Source organism: Larus michahellis, chromosome 2 (genome assembly GCF_964199755.1).
Source record: "Larus michahellis chromosome 2, bLarMic1.1, whole genome shotgun sequence".
In the NCBI taxonomy this organism is placed as follows: domain Eukaryota; kingdom Metazoa; phylum Chordata; class Aves; order Charadriiformes; family Laridae; genus Larus; species Larus michahellis.
In genome coordinates, this window is record NC_133897.1 from 56,201,830 (window position 1) to 56,223,995 (window position 22,166).

Sequence of the window (22,166 nt, forward strand, 5' to 3'; positions counted from 1 at the left end):
AAAAAAAAAAATCAGAAAACTAATTTAAAGTGCTTCTAAGCCAGAGAAATAAAGTCTGTACAAAGTAATTTCAAACTAAGGACAAAATAAAAAGCAAAGCAAAGGATCTTACTTTTTCTCTTAATTAAAGTAGTTAAATTCAGACAAACAATGTTTATGGTGCGGTAAGTACAAAATTTAGACCAGTGGCTAAACCAGTGCATGAAGCCTTTATGAAGCCCTATCATCATCCAAGTCCTGCATTAAGGATAAAAGGAGTTTGTTCTCCCATTTTTAGACTTCTGCCTAGGGCATGTTTCACACAAAACCCACATAGTTTCCTTTAAAAGCTGTCTTTGATTACTAAATAGTTTTGCTTAGAAACTGTACCTTTTCCCTTAAAGTGCAGAGGCAAAGCTTTTAACACGTTGATAAATGTTCTCCTGTACTTCGTGCAGTGCTGCAGTTAAGAAGGTAAAGGTCTTGGCTTTTAAAAGAGGGTGTGTAACCAGAACTGTAATTTGCATTTGCAAATCCACATGATTTTTACTGTTAAATTAAGCCCAACAGCTTGTTGAAGTCATCAGGGAGTGGTACAGCTGAACAGAGGTGTAGCAAGTATTGCAGCTGAATTACAGGAGCTATAAGCCACCCTTAAGGGAGACACACAGCAGGGAGGACCACTCGCTGCACAAAACCGTCAGTGAAATCTCATAGAAAACAGGCAAGTCTGGAAATACTAGCGCTAGTTGGACAAGAAATAGATGACAAGTTCTATGAGTATCTGCAAGAGGTGTGTGTAAAATTTGTCACTACATGTGTGGTATGTACGGTTATATTTTGAATAAGGGGATTGTAATTCCTTAGTTCTCACATAACTAATGGTTATAATGCCATGTGAAATTCTGAAGCATTATATCCCTTGTATGTACCCCTTGCCTCTTAGTTAAAGCACATAAACCCTTTTTACAAAGTTCATCTTGCCTTTTTTTATGCATTCTTAGACTTGTCAATTTTGTATATGAAAAGCTAAAACTTCTGTGTGGCTGTCGGTCAGTGGAAGATCCTGTGTTACCCTGCGAAGTGTAATCTGAACTTTAACACCTTCCCAAAAAGCAAATGCTGAGTGTCAAGCCCACAGACACCTAGAGCAGAGAGGAGAACAGATCCTGATGGGACTATCCGCAAAAGATGTGCACTCAATTCCTTGCCTCGATGCATCCTCTCCAATGCCATGGGTCCTCTCTGGGCTGGACTTTGTAGGTGGGCAGAGGAGGAGGAGAAGGCTGCTGGTCCTGCAGCTGGCATGGCAACTACTCCAGAGGTCTTTTTAGGGAGACCACTAGGAAATACAGGAACAACCCCTCCGGTCCCCAAGGGATTTTGCAGACTAGGCCACTTGCTGCACACTGGAATTAGAATTTATTATGTTTTTTGTAAAAATAATAGTTTTTAATCACACATAATACACTGCAGAAGAGACATATTCTAAAGTATGGAAAGCAATTGAAGGTCTAGAGACAATCTGAAGTTAAAAAATGTCCATTTTTTAAAAGTATGTTTTTGAAGGAAATAAACCTTCCCTCAACCCATCATTTGAGTGATTTATTTAGTCTTCATCTAGACTAGAATTTTAGACAGTATCTAATCCATCTGCTTATAGAGAAAGTTGTCATTCATTCACAGCCTGACAGAGAGCGCTACCCTGGGGGTTAACTGCAGGTTCTGGTACTGTCTGAGGGAAGGGGCAGCAGTTTGTATTGTTTCAATTTTTATAGTCATTGGCTCTGTTTGCAAAGCTGTTTTAAAGTCGCTGCTAGGAGTCTGCCCAGACACGTGAGCAACCATGTTGATGCTTACTGTGGTGCAGCTCTCAGTGATATCTTGCAGCAATGAGTTCCACAGGTTTTCGCCAATTGCTGTTTGGAAAAATGTGTTTTATTATTATTAGATTTATGAATCTTCCATTTCAGTGGAGGCCCCTTTTCTCCTCAGCTGAGATAGGGTGAATAGTTCCTGATCTACTTTTTCTCCATGCCATTTATTATTTTGTATACTTTGATCATGCTTGTTCTTATTCACTTTTCCTATAAACATTCCCAATCCTTTCAATCTCTTTATTATTCTTACCGCACATCTCTCTGATGTATCTTTCTTAGATGGGCTAACCAGAAATGAACAAAGTACTCCAGATGAGGCCGAATTATTGATGTACATAACAGGTAAAATCCTGGCCCTGTTGAAGTTGCTGGGAATTCACTAACATCTAAGGACTGAGGTTTCTCCTAGTGCTGTCACATTTCCTGCATTATTCTTCCTCCCATTTTTCATATATTCAACTTCAAAATTTGGCAGCTGAGACTTTAATCTAGAATCCTACTGATTCAGCATCCTCCATTAAATTGCTGTTAGTCCTCAGATTAGCAGTGTAACTCTGTGGGCAGGATTAGTTTCCTCCCCAAAATACTTTGATGAAAAGGGTCAAATTTGTCCTGATTTAAATTCGTTATGGAACAAATCTTTATGTTAGTTTTGAACAGCTGAAACTGAGGGCAGCAGCCCAGACTTTGAAACAATGCTGTTTGTGTTCACAGTGACCTTTAGCTGCAAAATCTGCTAAAATACATTATTTACTATACGAAAGCAAACAAACAAAATTTTTGCTTTAATAAATGACTGTCCATAATGTAATATGAATATGAGGCAAATCAAATCAGAGTTTTTTACAGCATCTGCAAAAGAAATCTGCTAACTTCGTTTCCTCCCCAGAAACACCTAAGAAATGTTCAGATTGTTGCTGGCTAATAAATACAGTAAATGAAATGTTAATAAATCACCAGCAATTTAGCCTGACAATAACATGAATTGACCACATTGATTAGATTGATTATGTTTCATATATTTACAATATGTAGACACAAGCCTAATTTATTTTCTGAAGAGTTCAAGGTAGGTATCACTGGTTTAAAAAAAAAAAAGGCAAACCAAAACAATGGAGTAATGTTTGTGGTTGCTATCTGCAATAATCTAATGCTGACAGAGAGCAGTATTTTATTTAGTAATTAACAGTGTAAAGGGGAGAGAAGCTGTCATGTTGGTTCTTAAGCTGGGGAATGTGATGAAAGATGATATCTGCGATCTCATCCTTTCCACTTGTTTAGGATTGTCAGGATGAGAAATGTCAGCATTATGAAAGCTCAGCTCTGCTCTTGATATGATAAAACCCTTCAAAAGCCAGTCTTTCTATCCCTCTCCCCCCTCCTTTCTCCCTCTCCCTCTCGCACTTGCTTTTTTATTTATCCTGTTTTGTTAGATGGCAGAAATATAATTCTTTTCTTTCTTCCTATTATAAGCCACCATTTTTGTTTTATTATATGTTTCACAACCCCTAATGCCCCACTGAAAATTACCTTGTTAAATGACAGTGTTTCAAAGCCATGAATCCTTTCCACCGTTCCCTCAGAGGTTTGAAACAGTCAACAGACTGTAAAGAATAAATAATAAAAAAGTATTGATTATTTTGATGACTGTGAGATTCAATTAAGTATTAATTTTGCCCTCCAGTGGACCTATCAAGGTATTCAAAAGGGAGGATTCAGCTCAGCTAAATGCGTGCTGAGTGCTTCAGCCTTAAATAGGGAGAAAATGTGTTTACCTACAGTATTTGAAGAGGAGTGCATTGATGCACAGAGTCCAATATTTAAGTGCTGTGCAAATTAAGCCCTGGTGACAGTGACATTGTTTTCAGCGATATGAGTATTGACTAAAGAAGTGCATTTGATGACAGCTTAAACTATTTGTATTGATTAACATTTTCATAGATTATCATGTGTCATATCAAATTCACTTTTCAGACATGAATACATTAAAAAACCCATAGGCAAACATCGACCAATGTGAGGACGGGACAGAGGGAACATGCTAACCAACCTACTTGCTCGCTGGTCACCTGTTCTCTGCATAAGAACCATTTAGGCATGAACTTTGCAATAAATAGCGGCCAGAGAGCGCAACAAGGTCACTTGTTCCTTTCCTTTTTTTAGTTTTGTTTTTTTCCCCCTCTGGTTTCCGTGCTGTCGTGATATTATGCCTATTAGTTTGCAAACGGAATAACAGAGTGTGCTTGGAAATAATGCCTGACCCCCAAATGTCCTCAGTGAGCAGAAGATAAAACAGATCCAAATCATCAAGAGAAAAATCTAAATGTGTATATATGTGTAATGTTTTACGGGGGATATAATGTTGCAAACACAAGAATAATTGCAAACTGTTTGTGTAAGTATCTTCCCTAATTTTATCTTTTAAAAAAATGGTTCCTATGTTTTTTATTTTCAAAAGAAAAATGTGTGCTTTTATGTGTGTTTATGGACTTTTGGAGCATAGTATCCCAAAGACAGGGATAGTTAGAAGAAATCTGTATCTCTTTTGAATGTATGTAATGAAAAAGCTATTTGCTGCTGTGCATTTTCATAGAAATGCTGGAATGATAGAAACTGATTTTGTTAATGTTGTACAGCTGGGGATGCCTCTTTAAATCACTACGGAGCGCTCACAGGGTGCTCTTCTTCCGTGGCGTTAGAGCATACAGGAATTTCTTTTCTTACTACGTTAAGGACAGGGTGAGGTGTAAAAACATACACACACACACAAAAGCACATCCCACAATTAAAGCTGTGTTGGTTATGTTGCTTTCATAGAAGTTTTTCTCCAAAGCATCCTGAATCTCTCACATGCTAGTTGAGCTTTAATAGGGTGGGGAGTAATGGAAAACTCATTGGATCTGTAATAGCTCTTCACTTGACTGCAGCCAGCAATAACAGCAGGAGCAGCCAGAGATAAGAGAGAGAGAGAGAGAGAGTGTGTATGTGTGTGTGTGTGAGAGAGAGAGGGAGTGGAAGAGAGAGTATACGCACACCAAAGCTGCCACTTTTTTTCCCCCCTCACTCTTTTTTTTTTTTTTTTTTTTTTTCTCCCCCCGCCCCCCCCCCATCCTAGGATCCAATGATAGCTGGACAAGTCAGTAAGCCCTTGCTGTCACTGCGGAGTGAAATGAATGCAGAGTTGAGAGGTGAGGACAAGGCAGCTACTTCAGACAACGAGCTGAATGAGCCCCTGCTTGCGCCTGTGGAATCAAATGACAGCGAGGACACTCCCAGCAAGCTCTTCGGTAAGTCTGTCTAGGTATTTCATTTCACTGCTACCATGTTGTCCGGAAGAGCAATCTCCCTCCGTTCTTTTTTTTTTTTCTTTTTTCCTTTTTTTTTTTTGTTCGCTCAATTTTCTTGTAAGTATGAAGGAGTAGCTTGGAGCGTGCAGGCATACAGGCTTCTGCTCCCATTGCAACTGGTTACCAGAATGACAGCGTCAGTCCTGAAAACTTTTGTCAACAATGAACTTATTTTATGCAAGTTGCAGATATTTTATGTTTTCTTTTGAGCCATGGTCTCAAATGTAAAAAAAAAATAAATAAAAATAGAGGGGGGATCATTTTCTTGAAGTAGTTCGTTAACATTTATTGCGTTAGGTGCTGAGGTGTCTCATATGCTACCAGTTTTTTCTAAGGATGGATTAAACTGAAAAGTTATCATTTTATATGGTAAAGGTAAAGCTGGCTGAAGAGAGCTGAAACATTCCCATAGAAAACACTCTGTAGTGAATAAACAAAGGCTACCAAGAGTACTGCACATGGAGCTGATGTTTTGGAATTTAAATTAGAAATGAAATATCTCTTCTAAAGCCTGTGCAAAGAGAAATTACCTTTTGAATTTTTATTTATTTTTAAGTAGTCTAAATTATGCCAGATAAGTGTAACCTTTCACAATCAAAACAATAGCAGCAAGAGTGGCACTCCAGCACAGACATCTGTCATTCAAACGGATGACACCCTGTAAGCCAACTCAAGCAACTCTGATCTCTAATCAGAAAAGGGAGCAGAGTTGTTGAGGCGCGTGCTTGAGTGATAGATGTTGATAGATGTCTGAGCTGGAGCAGCACTATATGGTACATAGCGACATTTTGGGTTTAGAGGGACTGGGAGTTCCTTTTAATTATTTCCATTTGTGACGTTAGACAAACCTTAATAGAAATGGAGCATTTCCTTATTTTACATGATCCTATAGGTGGAAGTTGAAGAGAAAAATATCTTGTTTAAAGGCAATGCAGCTTTAAGGGAGAGAGAGTGAGAGCCCATTTTCTAAGATTCAAGTTTTGATTTCATAATCTGTAAGGAAATCTGTAGCAGCGTTCAGATTTCAGTATTCCAGTTATAGTAAGAGCTGCAAGATTTTTTAAAACAAAAGAATACATGCAATTTTCTTTTTAAAAAATCTTTACCTCTTACTAAAATATATAGGACAAAATGTTTTACTAAAGAACTTCATACAGAGATGGGAAAATAATAATAATTTAAAAATCCTAAAATTTAATTTCTGGATTACAGTAATGACCATGACTGAATATCACATCCATTTTTAAGCACCCTCTTAGTAATCTTTGTTTCCATGGAAAGCATATTTTCCATTAGTAGTTTGAATGTTCAAAAAGCATATAATAATTGTTTTAGTCCATTTCATCCAGGAAAGAATTGTAATGTCTAAAATTCAGAGGGCTATTAGTTGTCTAGAGAAGTATAAATATCTTCGTCTGTGTCTATGTATTTTTTTTGCTGAAATGTTTAGGGTGCATCTATTAAATATAGCAAGGCATATACAAAACAAAAAACAGACTTTTGAGGTTAGTGAAACCTCTGTCTGTTTGGTTTTAGATCAGGCAAGTCTTGTAATAAAAGGCAGGATATTTTTTGAGCCATTGTCACTTGGATGCTCTACGGTGATAGTGAAATACACACACACTTTCATTAGAGTTGCCGTGTGGGATATAGAAATGATGTGCAACAATATCTTGTTGTCTTCTGAACTGCAAATATAATTTATGTCCCTAAAAACACTAATGAAAAAGCTACAAATTAATATATTGTGCTGTTTCTGTTGGTGAGTGTAAGATGTTTGCTAGCCTGATTCTTATAGTGCTAAGAAGATGTTCCCAAGTAAACAAAAGTAGGTGAAATAGTTCAACTGCCTCAGTAGGAACTTACGTACCATTTATTGAGGTTCTGTTACAATTGTGACAGATGCTACAGATTTTTTAGCAGCAGCCCTTGTCAGTTAATTTTAGTAACTTTGGGAACATAAAAGGAAGGACAATGGGGCTATTTTGATACATTTGAGGATCAAACTGAGCAAATTTTAAATAAAGATGATTAGCCTTTATGTCACAGATGCATCCCTTAAGACAGATTTACAGTAAACATTTAAAATAATTAAGTGTAGTTTTGCTTAAAGCTTTTATACATAAATACGGAGCATTATTCTCTTGCTGTTTCTCTTTGTTTAATGTTATGAATAGCATGTTAAGAATGTATGTTTGGGCCTTTCTTTACAGTCTCTGAAATTAAATTATTGTTGGACTTACTGATATGTGATGGCACAGAAATTGACAATTTTCTCCTCCAACTTTCTTTCATGTGATCAGAGATAATAATTTTCTTTTTACAATATTACATTTAATACATGCTGTGTGAAAATTTGCCCCAAATCTGTTAAGCAGGAGAGGGAGGAGCATTTTAGAAAGTCAAGGGGTGGAGACAGGTCCATAAAGAACAAAGTTTTTCCACGCTGCTGCTTTCACGTTTTTTTGAAAAATTTGTGAAAACGACATACCGATTTAGCTGGAATGAATGACCAGCATTTGAGTGTCTTGTTGACTTTAGCAATGTTTCACAAGTCTTATTTTCATATAGATGAACAGAGTTGAATGATTAGATGGGAGAGCTTTCTTCTTTCTCACCGGATGCATTCTGCTTAGTTTCTTGTGATGGATGGGTTTATTTCTGCAAGGACTTGCATTGCTCACCTGTACCTTTTCCTAAAATCCACCTCCTTTTTCTCAAACTTCCTTGTTTCGGTATTTCACTGCATACCATAGAAACAGTGTGTATTTGCTTTTTGGTTTGGTAGCAGATAGCACAATTAATTATAAAAACAGCACTTCTTCAACAACAGTGCCTGCTGCAGGTGAGGAAAGTGCAGGAGTACAATTAATTATGCTAATTTTTGACTTAGGAAGATATGCAGTAAACTTTTGTTTCTCTTATGGGTGCTTTGCTATCAGTGACAAAGCAGGTGAATGCTGCAGGTCTTTGAGTCTCAGAAATACCAGCAGGAGCTGGGATAAGTTTCTGACGATGTGAAATAGCTCCCACCTGAAACTGGTGCACAGGTGTCTGGGAAGATGCACTTTGTCACTGTGGTGCCGTTGTTACCTGTGAGTGATGGCAGGAGCAGCTGTGATTAGAGGGGTTGTGCTTGATTCTTGTTTGCTTGCTTGCTTTCTCTTGGTGGTGGTAGTTGTTTTTTTGGTGTGTTTTTGTTGCGGCTTTCTGTTTGGGTTTTTTTGTTTGTGGTTTGGTTTTGTTTTGTTTTGTTTTTAAAGAAAAGGCTATCCTGTAGGCTGGGGAGTTTGCATCTGCAATCCTCCGTTTGTGTGCCTATACCAGTGGACTCTTGGGAATCTGCATACCTGTGTGCAAAAGACTTTTGATACTGAAATCATGTGAAATAAGAAGGAAGTAAAAAACACAGTGAAAACTACTTTCTGAAGCACAAAATGTTGGTAAAGGACTCTGTCCTGAAACATATTAGCTCAGAAGTACAGTTTTGAAGTGTAGAGTTAGCACAGGTACAGTGCTTCAGTTACAGAAATCGCAGTTTTGCGGAGCAGTATGAGACGAAGTTGCTTTGCAAGAGATCTTGTGGTGTATTATTTACTCTTTAAAATATTTGTGAAGCAGTACCTCCTACTTTAATCATATGATATCGTTAAGAAACAGAGAAACTGAGTCTGTCGGCTGACGTTCCTCACAGTGTCATTTTCAGATCAACTTGTCTTACCCACGCAATATGCTTGAAAATAGTAATTCAGGCCAAATGCCACGGCTCTTACTAGAGAAAGCTTTCGTTAATGCTAAGTAGTAGCTTCACTTGAATAAACACATCAGGATTTGATCCTAAATTAATTAATCCTAGTTGCCATTTTATACAGTATCTTTAAGCCAATTTAGAATAAGTTATGAAGTATTGGTCTGAAAAAAAATATTAGTAAGAAAAAAACTGCTTCATGTTTAGCTGCGTAGTGTTATAACTGTTGAGATTCAAAAGTTGGTATAGACATCAGGGATATACTGTGCATAAAATTCTTTGTACAGTAAAAATCTGAGGAAAGAAATGGCTAGTCAAGCACCAAAACCCCCAGTGGACTGAGGCTGGCTTTCCTGGAGTTAGATTCAGTCCATAATTCATCCTTAATTGAAGGTAATTTGTGACATAATTAGATGATGGTAAAAAGAAAGCTGGGAATGCACTTGCATGTTGAGGTAATTTTGCTGTATTATAAAAAGTTGCTTTTTGAGATCGAGCCTGCAGTTCTAAGCATCAAACTTATTGAAATAAATAAAGCTGTAAGTATATAGTGAGTGCAAGACTGAGCCTGTAATTGTGGAGCACAAGTGTTTCCTATTTAATAATTGCAGGACAGCAAAAAATTGACTGCTAACTTTTTTTTTTTTTTGCTGGCAAGGTTTTGTTCCAGTGAAATTAAATCTTAGTTTTCCTGTACTGGATCTAAAGACTGTGGTTTCATTTGGTTCACTACCATTTTTTGCTTTTTTCATAATGCTGTGTATGCTTGAAATATAGAGCAGGGATATGCGAATTAAATGAATCTGCACGCATTTCCATAAACAAGGGTTTATTTTCAAACCCCTGCATTGGCTTTGGGATTTTGTTTTCTTTTCCCGTATTGTTCCCCATGTTTCAGAACTGCACACATCTTTCTATATAAGCATACGCGTATATGCTGTAGCAGAACGGCGTAGAGTTGTTTCTAACTGATTGTGTTTTGATAGTAGATCCCTTGTATTGCTCTTTAAGGAAACACATTATCCAATTTTATTTCTATTTTTTTTAAAATCAGAGTTGTCTTGATTAGAATTTATGGCACTGGTGTCATTTCAGTTACAAAGGATAAAGGACTAAATTGTCTTTTACCTCTTGAGACGGTGGTCTCTGCAGGTCAGAGCAGAGGTCATTGCCAGGTTGCTGTGAGGAAGCTCACATTATCGTCATTAACAGCGTATCTAGCCTGTGGGGGGAAAAAAGGCCCTCAGACTAAGAGCTTTTCTTTTATCAGTGTATTTAAGGATGATTCTCAGTGTTTTGGTTATATCTTCAAATTTTAAAGGCCTGTAAGATCTGCCCGTCAGGAACACTTTGATAAGGTTTGGTAATTTCAGTGAAAGAAAGCAGTGTGTGTTTGTCACTCTTGCTGCATTTTAAAGTTCTAGTGAATGTTTCCGTTCTGATAGGGAAGTACGTGGCCCAAATGGTCTCAATATTAAAATCAGAGCCACCTTTTAGATGCAGCAAACATTTGAAATATGTTTAATCTGCACATAAAGATTCTTGTCTCTTCACATAATTTTATTCAGTAATTTCCACGTTGTTGATTGCTTTGTTCTGAGACACTGTTGTTTTTCCATGCCATCCGTAAGGGCCAGAGGACCGATCCTGCTAGTGCTTGAATGTGTGATACTTTTATTAAAGCAAGTAATCTGCGGATTAGGAGCACAATTTCATTACAAAGACTGTGTCAATGAGGAACGTTAATGGGTGGGAGGTTTACAGAACCGGGTCATTATACAGGCTTGTAAATCCATTTTCTAAAATGTAGTCTTGCTCAATTAACGAATAAGTTTTCAAAGAATCTGAAGATCCGGCTATGTGATTATTTTTTTTTTCTGAAGGATATATTTGACATGAGCACTTTAAAATAGGTGTTTGCAAACAGTTAGGGACTTGAATAACTACTCTGAATAATGTTATTGTCTGATTCCTTGGCAGAGTTCTTACTGAAGTCAGTGGGGGATGCACTTGTGAATAGGGAGTAAATGCCCATTAAAGCCTAAAAAGATGTTATGACTATTTAAACACAAAGCACGATGCAATGGTAAGATAGAAAATCCATCCTCAGCTCAGTGTTCCTGCTATGCCTAGGTATCGCAGGTAGCTTGGGCAGTGGTGGTACTGATGCTAGCACGTATATTCCAACTCTAAGGAGACTGAAATCGTACTCCTTTAACCTTCAAAGAAAGCAATATTGGGGTGATGCAGCCCCGCTTATAAATTCCCTTGGTTGTATGGAAATAAATCAGTCTCTTATTGTTGTGCCTGAATTCTGACAGAGAGAGCTTATTTAAAAAAATCAAACAAACAACAAAAGCTATTCTGAGTATGGTGGAAGATAATTGTGGGTTTTTTTAAAGACAATTCTGTTTGTTCTCATGAATTTCTAATTACTTCTTTGCTAAATTTTTTTGAGCTAAGTGTATGTTATGTGTTTCTTAAATGAGGCTTGCAGTCTGATTTTCTGTATTTATATACAAAATAACTAACCTTAGAGATGGAAGGAAAAAAAGAATGAAATCCTAGTATGTAATTGGTATGACTGAATGACAAATAGTTCATTTTTAATTAGTTAATCTTTCTTCTCCCTGTCTTTGAAGTTATAAAAATAACAACAAACAAACTTGTTTAAAAGCAACATAAATGGCTGGCTGTTTCAAAGGGGAGTTGCTGGCTACTAGACAGTAAACAGGTAATTTGTGAAAGAACTGTTACTTTCTTTGATTGAGATCCTTGCCGGTTTGTGTTTTGAGATTAATAATAGATCAGACACTTGCACATTAAAAAGGAAACAAACGTAGAAAAGAGAAGGAAGGAGAACTGGATGTTTCTATTGGACTTCACATGATTAAGCAAGTTCTCCATGGAAATGTGCAGGTGAGGCAGACGGAGGCGAAGTTAGATTTGCCCAAATGTGCACATGGCACCACTTAACGCCTCTCTTGATTTCCTTATGTTAAACAAAGAGATAGCAAGTGCTTATACCAAGCTGGCACCCTGTCAGGGGGCAATCTGTATAAAGTTTCCTGCTGTCAGGTTAATAAATTTTTTAAAAATATCCAAAGGCAGAGGTAGTTGTAGAAAGCTCATAGTAACAGTTGCCATTCTCCTGTGGATCATTTTTCTCTTTAATATCCTATGTAGTGCTTGGTTTTCCTTGTTGTGTTGTCTTCCTAGGTTTTGTTCTTTCTGACATTTGTGGGTTCTTCTTTGTTTTAATTCTTATTTCTTGCTAAGCTGTTTCTTCTGTTGCATCCATCACCTGTGGTCCCTTTCTTTGGGGAGAGATGGTCAGAGGATGGGAGGATCAGCTTTGTGCCTTTTATACTTTGATTTAACTGCATATTGAGTATCTTAATGTTTCTTCGATTAATGGTTTATTTTCTGACTTTTTATATTACTGACACTAGTACTATCACAATAACATTATTTTGATAGTTACAAAATAATTTCTGATGAGTCCAGTGGTAGAAGTTACATTAAATGACAACTAAATGAAAAAATTAATGCTGACCAGGGGCAAGAGCAGAATAAAATTAAATGTGTCCTAATTCGTGATTTTCAACAGGAATATATTATTTTCTCATGGAAATGGTTTGATATTTGTTAAAGTCTCGTTTTTATCTTTTTCCACCATATAAAAATCAAAATCAATATCAGTATGAAACAAAGGAAGATTTGTATTGTGACATGTTCTGCTTTATGTTGTGATACTGCTTTGATGCTCTCGGAAGCAGGACTAAGCCCTTTTACTTTGAAAGCAGAGGTCATCTAGAGAAGAATAGTACCTCATCCCGCCTGGCTAAATAAAACCTGCTGTTTTCAGAGAGTCTGAAATTGGGTTTGTTCTCTAGATATTCCAGGGATATCTACATTTGCCAAATCAATGCACAGCCCACGCCTCTACCACTCTAAAATGTGTTTGTTTAACACTAAAATACTGCTTGTCTATTCGTAAAAGTAGTTTGAATGTCTGTTTTTATTTCAGAATATACAAGAAAAGTTGTTGGGAGAGTGGGAGTTTTGTTTTTCTTATCAGATGTCCTTTCTTTTTAGAAAGGTGATAATGAACAGCTTGAAGTTGTCTTAAGGAAATTACTATGTTTCAGAAAACAGAGCAATCATGCCACTTGAAAGTGATCACAGAAGTTAAATATATATATTTTTAATATATGTGTAAAAAAATTATCAGCCAGTGTGACTGGAATGTAATATAAATTATTCTAATGCAATTAAAAAAATCAGAGTCCTAAAACAATTCCATGTTACTCTGAAGGTTTGAATGTTTCACAAAATAAGAAATAAAGATTTTTCCTACATTAAGAACAGTATTCGCTATAGCAAACTATCATTAGGTTACTTTTTTGAAAGCTAGCATGGAGTTTATAGAAACGCATTAATACTAGCTTTTAAAAACATCTTTGTGCTTTTCAGTTCAGATGGTGGTTGTATGGTTTGGTGACCGTTAGAGATTCTAGTAAGTCCTTTTCATTTTCTAGCTCAGTCTCCTACCTGACGTAGTCATAGTTGTTGAATACAGAATTATTAGCAGTCAGTTGCCTTCCAGCAGAAGATAAAGGAAGTCCTCTCCCAGACTGCACTGGACACGCAGCCTAGGCTGTTATTCTCACCACAGATGTCAAGGCTTGAAAAGTAGAGGGTCAGTAAGAACATCAGTGCCACCTCTCCTTTCTGCCCCTCCCCTTCAGTACAGCCAGGTTTGGAGGCATTCCCCTCTCTTCTGCTCGTTGGTGTGTGTGCACAGCTGGAGGCGTATACAGCTGTGCATGGGCAGTTGTTGCTCAGATCTACTTGCATGTATTTTGCCTCCGTGCCGTCGAGGTCTGCTTTAGTTTTCCGTGCTTTGTTTGAAGCTTAACGTTTGGAGGGGTTTGTTCCTTCAAGAGGATGATCTAAAACCTGTGTTTAATCAAGAAGCCAGAATTGCTTTTCAGTAAATATACCTTAAGGCATACTTTAATATACTGTACTATTAAGTATGTGTAATTACTTCTTGAGATAGCACAGTATTAACTGGAAAAGAAGAAAGATCATTTGAATTCACTCTAATCTCTTGAGCAAATAAAATATGGGGCAGTTTTTGTATTTTCTTTTGCATACAATTAGGATTTATCCACATGGTGTAGAGGTGTCATGTTTGCTCAGTGATTTGAACAAACATGAGGCCAAATTCTGACAGATCTCAGGTGACCATCCATCCCGTAGGCAGGAAGACCATAGATTTCAACAGGGTATTCATCCTATCAATACTTGTATGCCAGTCCGTGGCCTCCACCTCTCTAATGTGGTCACTGCTCTTACAGCTTCCCATGTTCTGGAGCTAAAATCATCTAAGCAAACATGCTGACAGGAAGGAGCAACCGCTCTATAATTATGCTGCGTTCATATTTAACAAAATATGAATTATTGAACCAGTCCCAGGGTTACCGTGGGTTTCTGTTACGCTGTGCAGGTATGCGTATGTATTGCAAAGGCTCCGCGACTCCACCTCTGCTGTTTTGCCGTGGGGAAACAGGCAGGAGCTGTGGCAGGAACGGCATCTAACCTGCTGCAGGGCAGAGGTGGTGTGTCAGTGTCAGAACCTATGTAAAGCTTCCATAAAGGTGAAGTTTTAGGGGATGTTTATGGGACAGGTAAGGCGGATTACCATAATTAGGCATTCAAAAATAATTAAGGACCCAAAATGGTAGTTATTACTGAAACAAAAACACGACTAGAAAAATCAGCAGTGATTAAGATGGGGAATTGGACAGATATATATGAGCTCAAAGGTGATTGCAAATGTACAGGCTTGATATTTCTCCTCCTTTCTTATGCTTCCTTGCCCGAAATCATAAATATTTGGGACTGCAAGTCACAAATCTCTCTGAAGGGAAAATGAAATTTACAACTGGAAGAAAACAGAAAATGAAAAAATTTTTAAAATTTTTTTTCTACTAATTGAATATACTTTACTCTCATAAGCATAGTAAATTAAATTATAATATCCAACAAGAAAAGCATCTGCATAAGTCATTTAAATTGTTATGGTTTTTTTCCCTGGCATGAAGAGTGTGAAGGAAACTCTTGTGTAGCTCTGTTGCTGGGATTTGATGCATTGCTTTCAGAGTCTGCTTATTTTAACTGCATGGATACAGCACAGTGAACCTTCTCATAACAGTTGCTGACCAAAAAAAAAAAAAAAAAAAAAATCTTTCAATCAGCTGGTCCTGCTCACTCTCCCCCAACCCCCACATCTCTTTGCTTTTATGAGGCAATGAATAAAAGAGGGACCAGATGATGCAAAGGTTTACTCAGATGAGATGTCCTAGTCAATGAGCAACTTTGGATTTGCAGGACTCCAGCTTGTGACCCTGGACCTCAAAGGGATTGAGTTTTGGGGGCTGAGCCTTTCTGACATCGCTGTTATCTCATTTGTGTAAAATGATGGCTGGTGTACTTTGAATACCACTTTACATATTTCAAGCTTGCATGTGGCGGCAGACCCCCGTCTGGTGTAAAGGCTGGTGTGCTTTTGGCGTGCATCCTCCTAGCAGTGGCAGTGGGGCTCCCTGGGGCTGTAGTGGAAGGGAGATGGAGGGGAAGAGAGAGGGTTTTGTTTTATATCCTATGTGAAAACTTAGAAACAAAACATTCATGCTTATCAGAAGGAGCAGATTCAGGACCCTTCTTGCAGTGATTTAAAAAAAAAATAAATCTATAGGCTCTCGTCATGTTTTTGGTTATTTATTTTTAATAATCCATTCTTCTGGTTTTGTATTCTCTTTACTGTGGGTTCATATAACTGCCGTATCTCAAACCAGGTTAAAAACAGTTTAAAAAAAAAAAAAAAGCGTTCCCTATAAGACAGCTTACTGCTGACTGTTTTATTTTGTTTATATCTGATATTTCTTATGGTATTCAGATGGTTGCAGTAGACTAGCACAAGAGCTGCATGTCTTGTCATCTGTACTGTATCAATACGTTTTTATAATGATACAATAACCTGAACCCTGTAACAGTTTATGATCCATTTGAGAATTCTTATGGATTCTCAGAGTGACGGAGACCTGAAAAAAGAACTTGACTGCTTTCGCAAAACTGGTGCTGTGACAGGAAAAACTAGTGCGCCTGTGATTTAGTTGCTAAGGAATCATATTGATCTGATTCGTCATTAAACTTTTAAGTTTGGAAAAAAAAAAGAGCTGGTTGAAGGTGGAAGAAACAGTGATGTGATTGTGAGGGTCTGCAGTACAGGTAAACTGTACCATACCACTACTGATATTGATTTTTTTATGATTAATAAATATGATTTTATGCATTACCCATGTACTGTATCTATAATAGTGCTTTTTTTAGAGCAGAAGAAAATTGCTTCTTGCTCTTTATTTTTCATTGACTATTTTTAGTCAATGATAAATAAAGAACTTTAACAGCAGTCTGAATACAGGAAAGACAGGACTTTAAAACAGAAACGTAGCAGTAATGAATAACTACACAGTGAACTACACATGCGCAGCCATCTTAATATTTGTAATGGTGCTAATTTCCTACAGCTTTTTAAAATATGCTTCCACATGAGCTCTCAAAAACCATAAAAGCTTGGCATGTAAAGTAAATTGTTTGTCACTTGCTGACGACCTGCCATATTTATTGTCAGGAGAAATGGACATTAGTTGGAAAAGCAGTTGTTAAAGGCCAAACAATTTTTAAAGATGGCAAAGATGTGCAAGGGCTTTCCTTTTTCTAACAATGAGCCACCCCTTCAGACATCAAAAGACAAGATAATAAGACACTTCAAGCACAATTCAAGATTATATTCAACATCTAAAGGCTCATCTCTTGTCAGTTTGCATTTACTCTCCCAGGGATGTGATGCTTCTATCATCATTCTGTCAAGAGGAGTCTGGCAGAAGCGATGAGGGCCCCTCATTTCACACACTTAGTGTTTTTTATCAAATAGCCCACACTCATTCTGATTCAGCCAAAATGGAGGGATAATTTGAAGAAGGTCATGCACAAGTACAAAAATCTTGTGATGATTTGTGTGATTAGAAGGCATTAAAATTGCACGTTTATGTTAGTTCTGAGATGTTTTGTCACTTTATTTAGTAATACACTGCTAAAGCATTAAAAATCATTTTTTTAAAGAAAAAAGGAAGTTTGCTTAAAACAACACATGCTATTATTTAGCAAATATTTTGAACAGTGAGCTATGCTAAATGGCATTGTTTTAATATAACCTTAAAATGCATTCACTTCCCCTTTCTCCTTTGAGAGTGGAATGTTCAAGAGCTCCAGGGGCGAAATCTTGGCCCAGTCGGACTTGTTAGGATTTCTCTCACTGGTGATTTCATCCTTGGAAGTTTTGTTTGGGTAAGGATTTAGAAGGCTGAATTCAGCATAATATCAATATAAAGGGAATCATTTTAACAGCTTATGCAGGCATACCTAAGTATAGACTAAAACAGTACAACACCAGTAGGGTTACCTAGAGATGATATTTAAATTATATCACATGATGTCTTTCATTTGACACATGGGTCTTTTGTGCCCTATTTTGTATCCTGTTCAATTTTATGTGGGCAGCTGATATGGACCACACTCTTCTGGAAACCAGAGTTGTGGTAATGTGTGCTGTCTGAGGATGTATTTCCAGTCTCTTCTTTCCCCTCTTCATTCTGCAGACTTGTAATCTGGCATTATATATGCTATTCATGATAACTTTTTCAGTGAATTGAGGGGCAGTTGTTCTGTGTTTTGGAGATTCATAAAGGAAGGAAGAGGACGTTTCCACAGAAGCAGTTATTTTGTTTGTTGTTTTTATAGGGCTTTGGTTAATGATGAAAGTACTTGTTTCTAGAGACAGCATTTGAAGAGCAATTTTATTAATCCTAGCAAAAAAATTTGGTGTGTCAGTCTTCTCAAGTATACTATAACACCTGTAGAGCAGCGGTCACCAAACTTTTTTGATTGTAAATTCCTACCAGTAACAAGCTTTGAGTATGCACACCCAATGTATGTATGTTTATTTATAAATTATATATACATGCTATTGTAGTAATATGTACATCATAAAGTGTACACAAAAATAGATTTTAAAAAAGGATGAGATAAAGATGAAATAAACACGATTTAAAAAATATCTTCAAATTTTACTGGGATACAAAAAAAATACCTTCCTGTACCCCAATGGACTGTCTTGCACAGCCTTTTGGGGTGTGCACACCCCACGTTGGAGAGCACTGCTGTAGAGGACTAAGAACTGCAATGAAAATAAGTAAACTGCCTGTCTGTCTAGGCATGCTGTGCTCAAAATCCTCACTGAAATGGGTGGGCCAAAAGCTGTGTTTATTTTTGTATCTGCTGTCTTACTGAATTCACTGTGGGTCCCCCAAAGATGAGTGAGGGCAGAACGTAGCTCTTTGTAATTTCAACTGCCTAAGTTAAGTGGAGTCCTGAGAAGGATATTGAGCCTGTTTAAAATGTGCAGTCGCTTTGCTTGTACAGGCTCCTAGCTTTTCAGGAAAGAAAATAAGACTGGTGCTTTAGCAAGCTTTTTTTTGGCATCTCTATTGGATGTCATGAGCAAAACTTTTCTGAGGATTTCTTTTGTGGTACATATTATTTTCATGTCATCTGGATCTTGCCACCTCTTGTCTTGGCATTACATAGCTCTTTTTGCTAACAAGGGACATGAGGAGCTGACAGGGAGAGGCATAGAAAGCTGGGATGGAGAAAAACTGTTTTCCTTATTTCTGACTTCTTTGATTTAAGCAACAAAAATAAAAAGACTGGATTGTGCTATTGATGTATCTTGTGCCTGAAAGAGGCTCCAGTACACAAACTGTACATGGACCACGTAACACGGGGGGGCCAGGCGTCTTCATCTCCCATTGAAACCAATAGGATGTGAAGCTGTTTAACCCCTCTTAGAAAGGAGCCACTGTTGAGGGACTCGGCTGGAGCTGCTCTGAATTTTGAATCAGGAATTTATCAGCTCTGATAGGAAGGAACTGTGAAGGAACGTGTATTTGGCCTTGTGGAAAAAAAAAAAAACCACCTCTGCTCTATGGCTTGCCTTTGCACAACACTGAAGAAAGGTAACCTGCAATCATGGTGCGTTCCAAGGGTTTTCACCAGACAAGAAACCGCAAGGGAACTGGGAAGCTGTGAACAAATTGTCAAAAAGACAGATGGAATTGCTGACTGACCTACTGGTAAGATACGCTAACAACTTCCACCTCAGTGGTACGGTATTTATGCTGCAGTGCAGAGTGACTTCTCAAAGGAATTTGCTCTCCTACACATGTAAATGCCTTTGTGTATATAATATATCAATGTAGTGTGCAGTATTTCTAGGGAACTTATAGAGAGAAGTGAGTGTGCATTTAAACAGCTGCAGATGTTTAAGCTGCCAGACTGTTATGTCCAGAATAAACAGCATTTTTTTTCTCTCACTGAAAAGGCTTGCCTGCTTTATTCATAAGGCCTGTCTATATTCAGAAATTTGGCTCCTTTCTGGTGAATTATTCTGGTGGAGAAATTATGGCTGTTTCCACCTCAGTGTGATTCTCTGTGCATCCACTTCTGCTCTGCTCCACGCTGTCCACTGGAAGACCAGCATCTTCTGAAACTGAGACAGGGAGATGCTTCCTTTGCGGGATGCTCTTGTCAAAACATTAAGGAGTGGCAAAGGTTGAAGGGCAAATATGACCAAAAGGCAGCATGAATGTAGTTGTGCAGGATCCATAGTACCACCAGAGACTGCAAGTGGTCTCTGGAAAAGGCTTGTATTCCGAACAGAATTCGTTTTCTAATAGACAGGATTTACTTGTTAAGCTTCGACAAAGTTTGTGGACTGTCTCAGGCCTGTTTCGTTATCATCTCTTCCAGTAGAAGCATATGGACTCATATTGACTGTGGCTGTTACGTGCGCATCACTATCTTGGTGATGTTGCTCCCTGGTATTTATATTCATTAAAGATCAGATCCTGAAATGCTGTAGCACATGGGGAGGAGAGAAAAGAGTGACTGCAAAGTTACAGGGCCCTCAGTATAAATTTAGCTATGCTTGAATCTGTCCTAGCTTATTTGTATATCTTCCTTACTCAGTCCCTTCCTTGGTGCTCTAGGAGCATCCCCTGTGCCTGGGGATGTTGCCCTGGCAGCCCTCTTCTCAAGCATGCATGTGCAGAAAACAAACACTAGTAACAAGTACTGTTAAAGGTCTGTAAATTGTTTTCCATCTGCTTTCAGACCCTAAACTGTGGAAGTTGTGGGGATACATGCAGGGAGGCTAATGCAGATGCTCAGTGCCAGCAAGCAAACCAAGCGTCCCCACATTAAGCAATAAGTCTCGGTTTAAAAAATATTTAAACTGTAGCTATTGTGCAGTCCATTGGAAGCATTCACAGTAGGATCCAGGAAATGAAAATGAATTCCCATAAATTAAGATAGAGGAGCCACTATGTTTAAGGCATTATGGATGTATTTTATCTTTCTACCTATCCTCCCTCAAGTAACAGGGAAAGGTAGTAGCTTTTGCTAAAGTAATTATATTGATTTACTCTGTGCTGCGCACCCAGCTGCTTTCTGAACCACTCTCTAAACCGTTCTGGCAAGAATTACCTGGTGCTTTAGAGAGAGCATCATGTGACAGACAGTTCACATGTAAACTTGTGAGGAGGAGAACTGCACTTGGTGTGCACAAGTATAGTGTTTGTAAAGCATAAATATTAAAAACTAAACAGTTATGTTACTTCAAAAATCAACCTGAAAAAGCTGGAGTGGCAAATTTGACATTAGTTGTGCATTTTCAATGTACACAAAGGCATCTTTCCCCGGAAGCCTGCACTAATATGCAAAGAGGCTGGGAGAGCATGCACTTATGTAAAGGAAGTGCCTATTTAAGCTCTTGCACAATGACACTTCCAGTAATTCTGCATGTGTCTGGGTTAGTGTTTACATGAGTTGACTGTGCGTTGTTTTCATGGATAAGTGGAAGTGAATAAGCATGCATAAATGTGTTTCTGAAGATACAATTCAACTTTTTTGTGTTACCATTCAGCTATTTTTCTTTTTAAACTCTGTCTCTGACCGTGGCATCTCCTCTTAGAAAATTCTTGCCCAACAAAGAGCTCATTAAATCATTGGTAAGATTCTGCTAAACAAACACTGAATAACACAAGGTATTAGTCCCTGACAAGCACATGCACATACACAAGAAGTTGCACTTACCCAGTTTTGTGAATGCTTTTGTGGGTTTTCTTTTGAAGTGGAGCTGTTGTTCAGGCCTAGTAGAATTATTGAACTAGCCACTAAATAAATAATGAAACCTGTGTCTGTGAAATAAATTTTTTTGCATTTTTAAAGTCATTACCATATTTTTTAAGTATATCTCACTCTCTCCCCTGAAAAGATTTTCACCAGCTCTTCCCTCAGAGGCAGGAAGAACACACAGTAGCAAACTGTAAAAAAGCAATTTTTTTTGCAAATCGCTCTGTCAGTGCCTCCTTTGGTGCCTAAAAGCCAGCCTCCGACACCAGAATTTAAGCCATACATCCCTGAAAAACACAGGTACAGAACTGTTCAGTTTTGCTGAGGAAGCTTAACAGCTCTGAACGCAGGAAAAACCATGTGCTGATATTAGTCAGGTACAGTAGCAGGCACTGAAGGTTATTCTCTCATTTGTACTTCGCAAATTGTGAATAATTTCAGTGAATTCTGGAATTACTTGACAATATTACATTTCTGCTATAGGGGTTTTTTGTGCGTGTGTGGGAAGACATACCACAATTTCTAGTACATGGGAAAGGTGCTTTTTTGGAGGTGGCCTGCCCACGTTGAATGTGTTTGATGTGGTGGAGTCTCCAAGTTTCAAGTGTGTAATCCAACACAGGAGTGACTTCAGAAAGTACCCTCCCCTTAAATGATTCAGAATATGGTACAATTAAATTCAGTTAAGATTCAGTAAAAACAAGTGACGCTGGGTGCAGCTTTAAAAAGTCAGTCTATAGGAAGTAAAGGCTTAAGAGGTAGCAGCTAGAATTGGTCAGACAAAACGAAACCTCTTCGATATAGTTAACAACTATTTCTTTGATTGCTTTTTTGATTAGAGGGTCGTTTTTCTTCCGTTGTGAATTAGAGGGAGACACGTGAATGCCTAGG

General features: G+C 37.9%; 1 protein-coding gene across 2 annotated transcripts in view; it reads left to right on the forward strand.

The window, feature by feature from the left end:
- POU6F2 (POU class 6 homeobox 2) overlaps window positions 1-22,166 on the forward strand; it is a 315,292-nt gene that overhangs the window by 55,857 nt on the left and 237,269 nt on the right. The window contains exon 2 of one of the 2 annotated variants that reach the window (XM_074573496.1): window positions 4,975-5,146. In XM_074573496.1, coding sequence (XP_074429597.1) covers window positions 4,975-5,146 — 172 coding nt within the window. Of the gene's footprint in view, window positions 1-4,853; window positions 5,147-22,166 lie in introns of those variants that run through there. The other variant, XM_074573495.1, reaches the window with a different exon arrangement.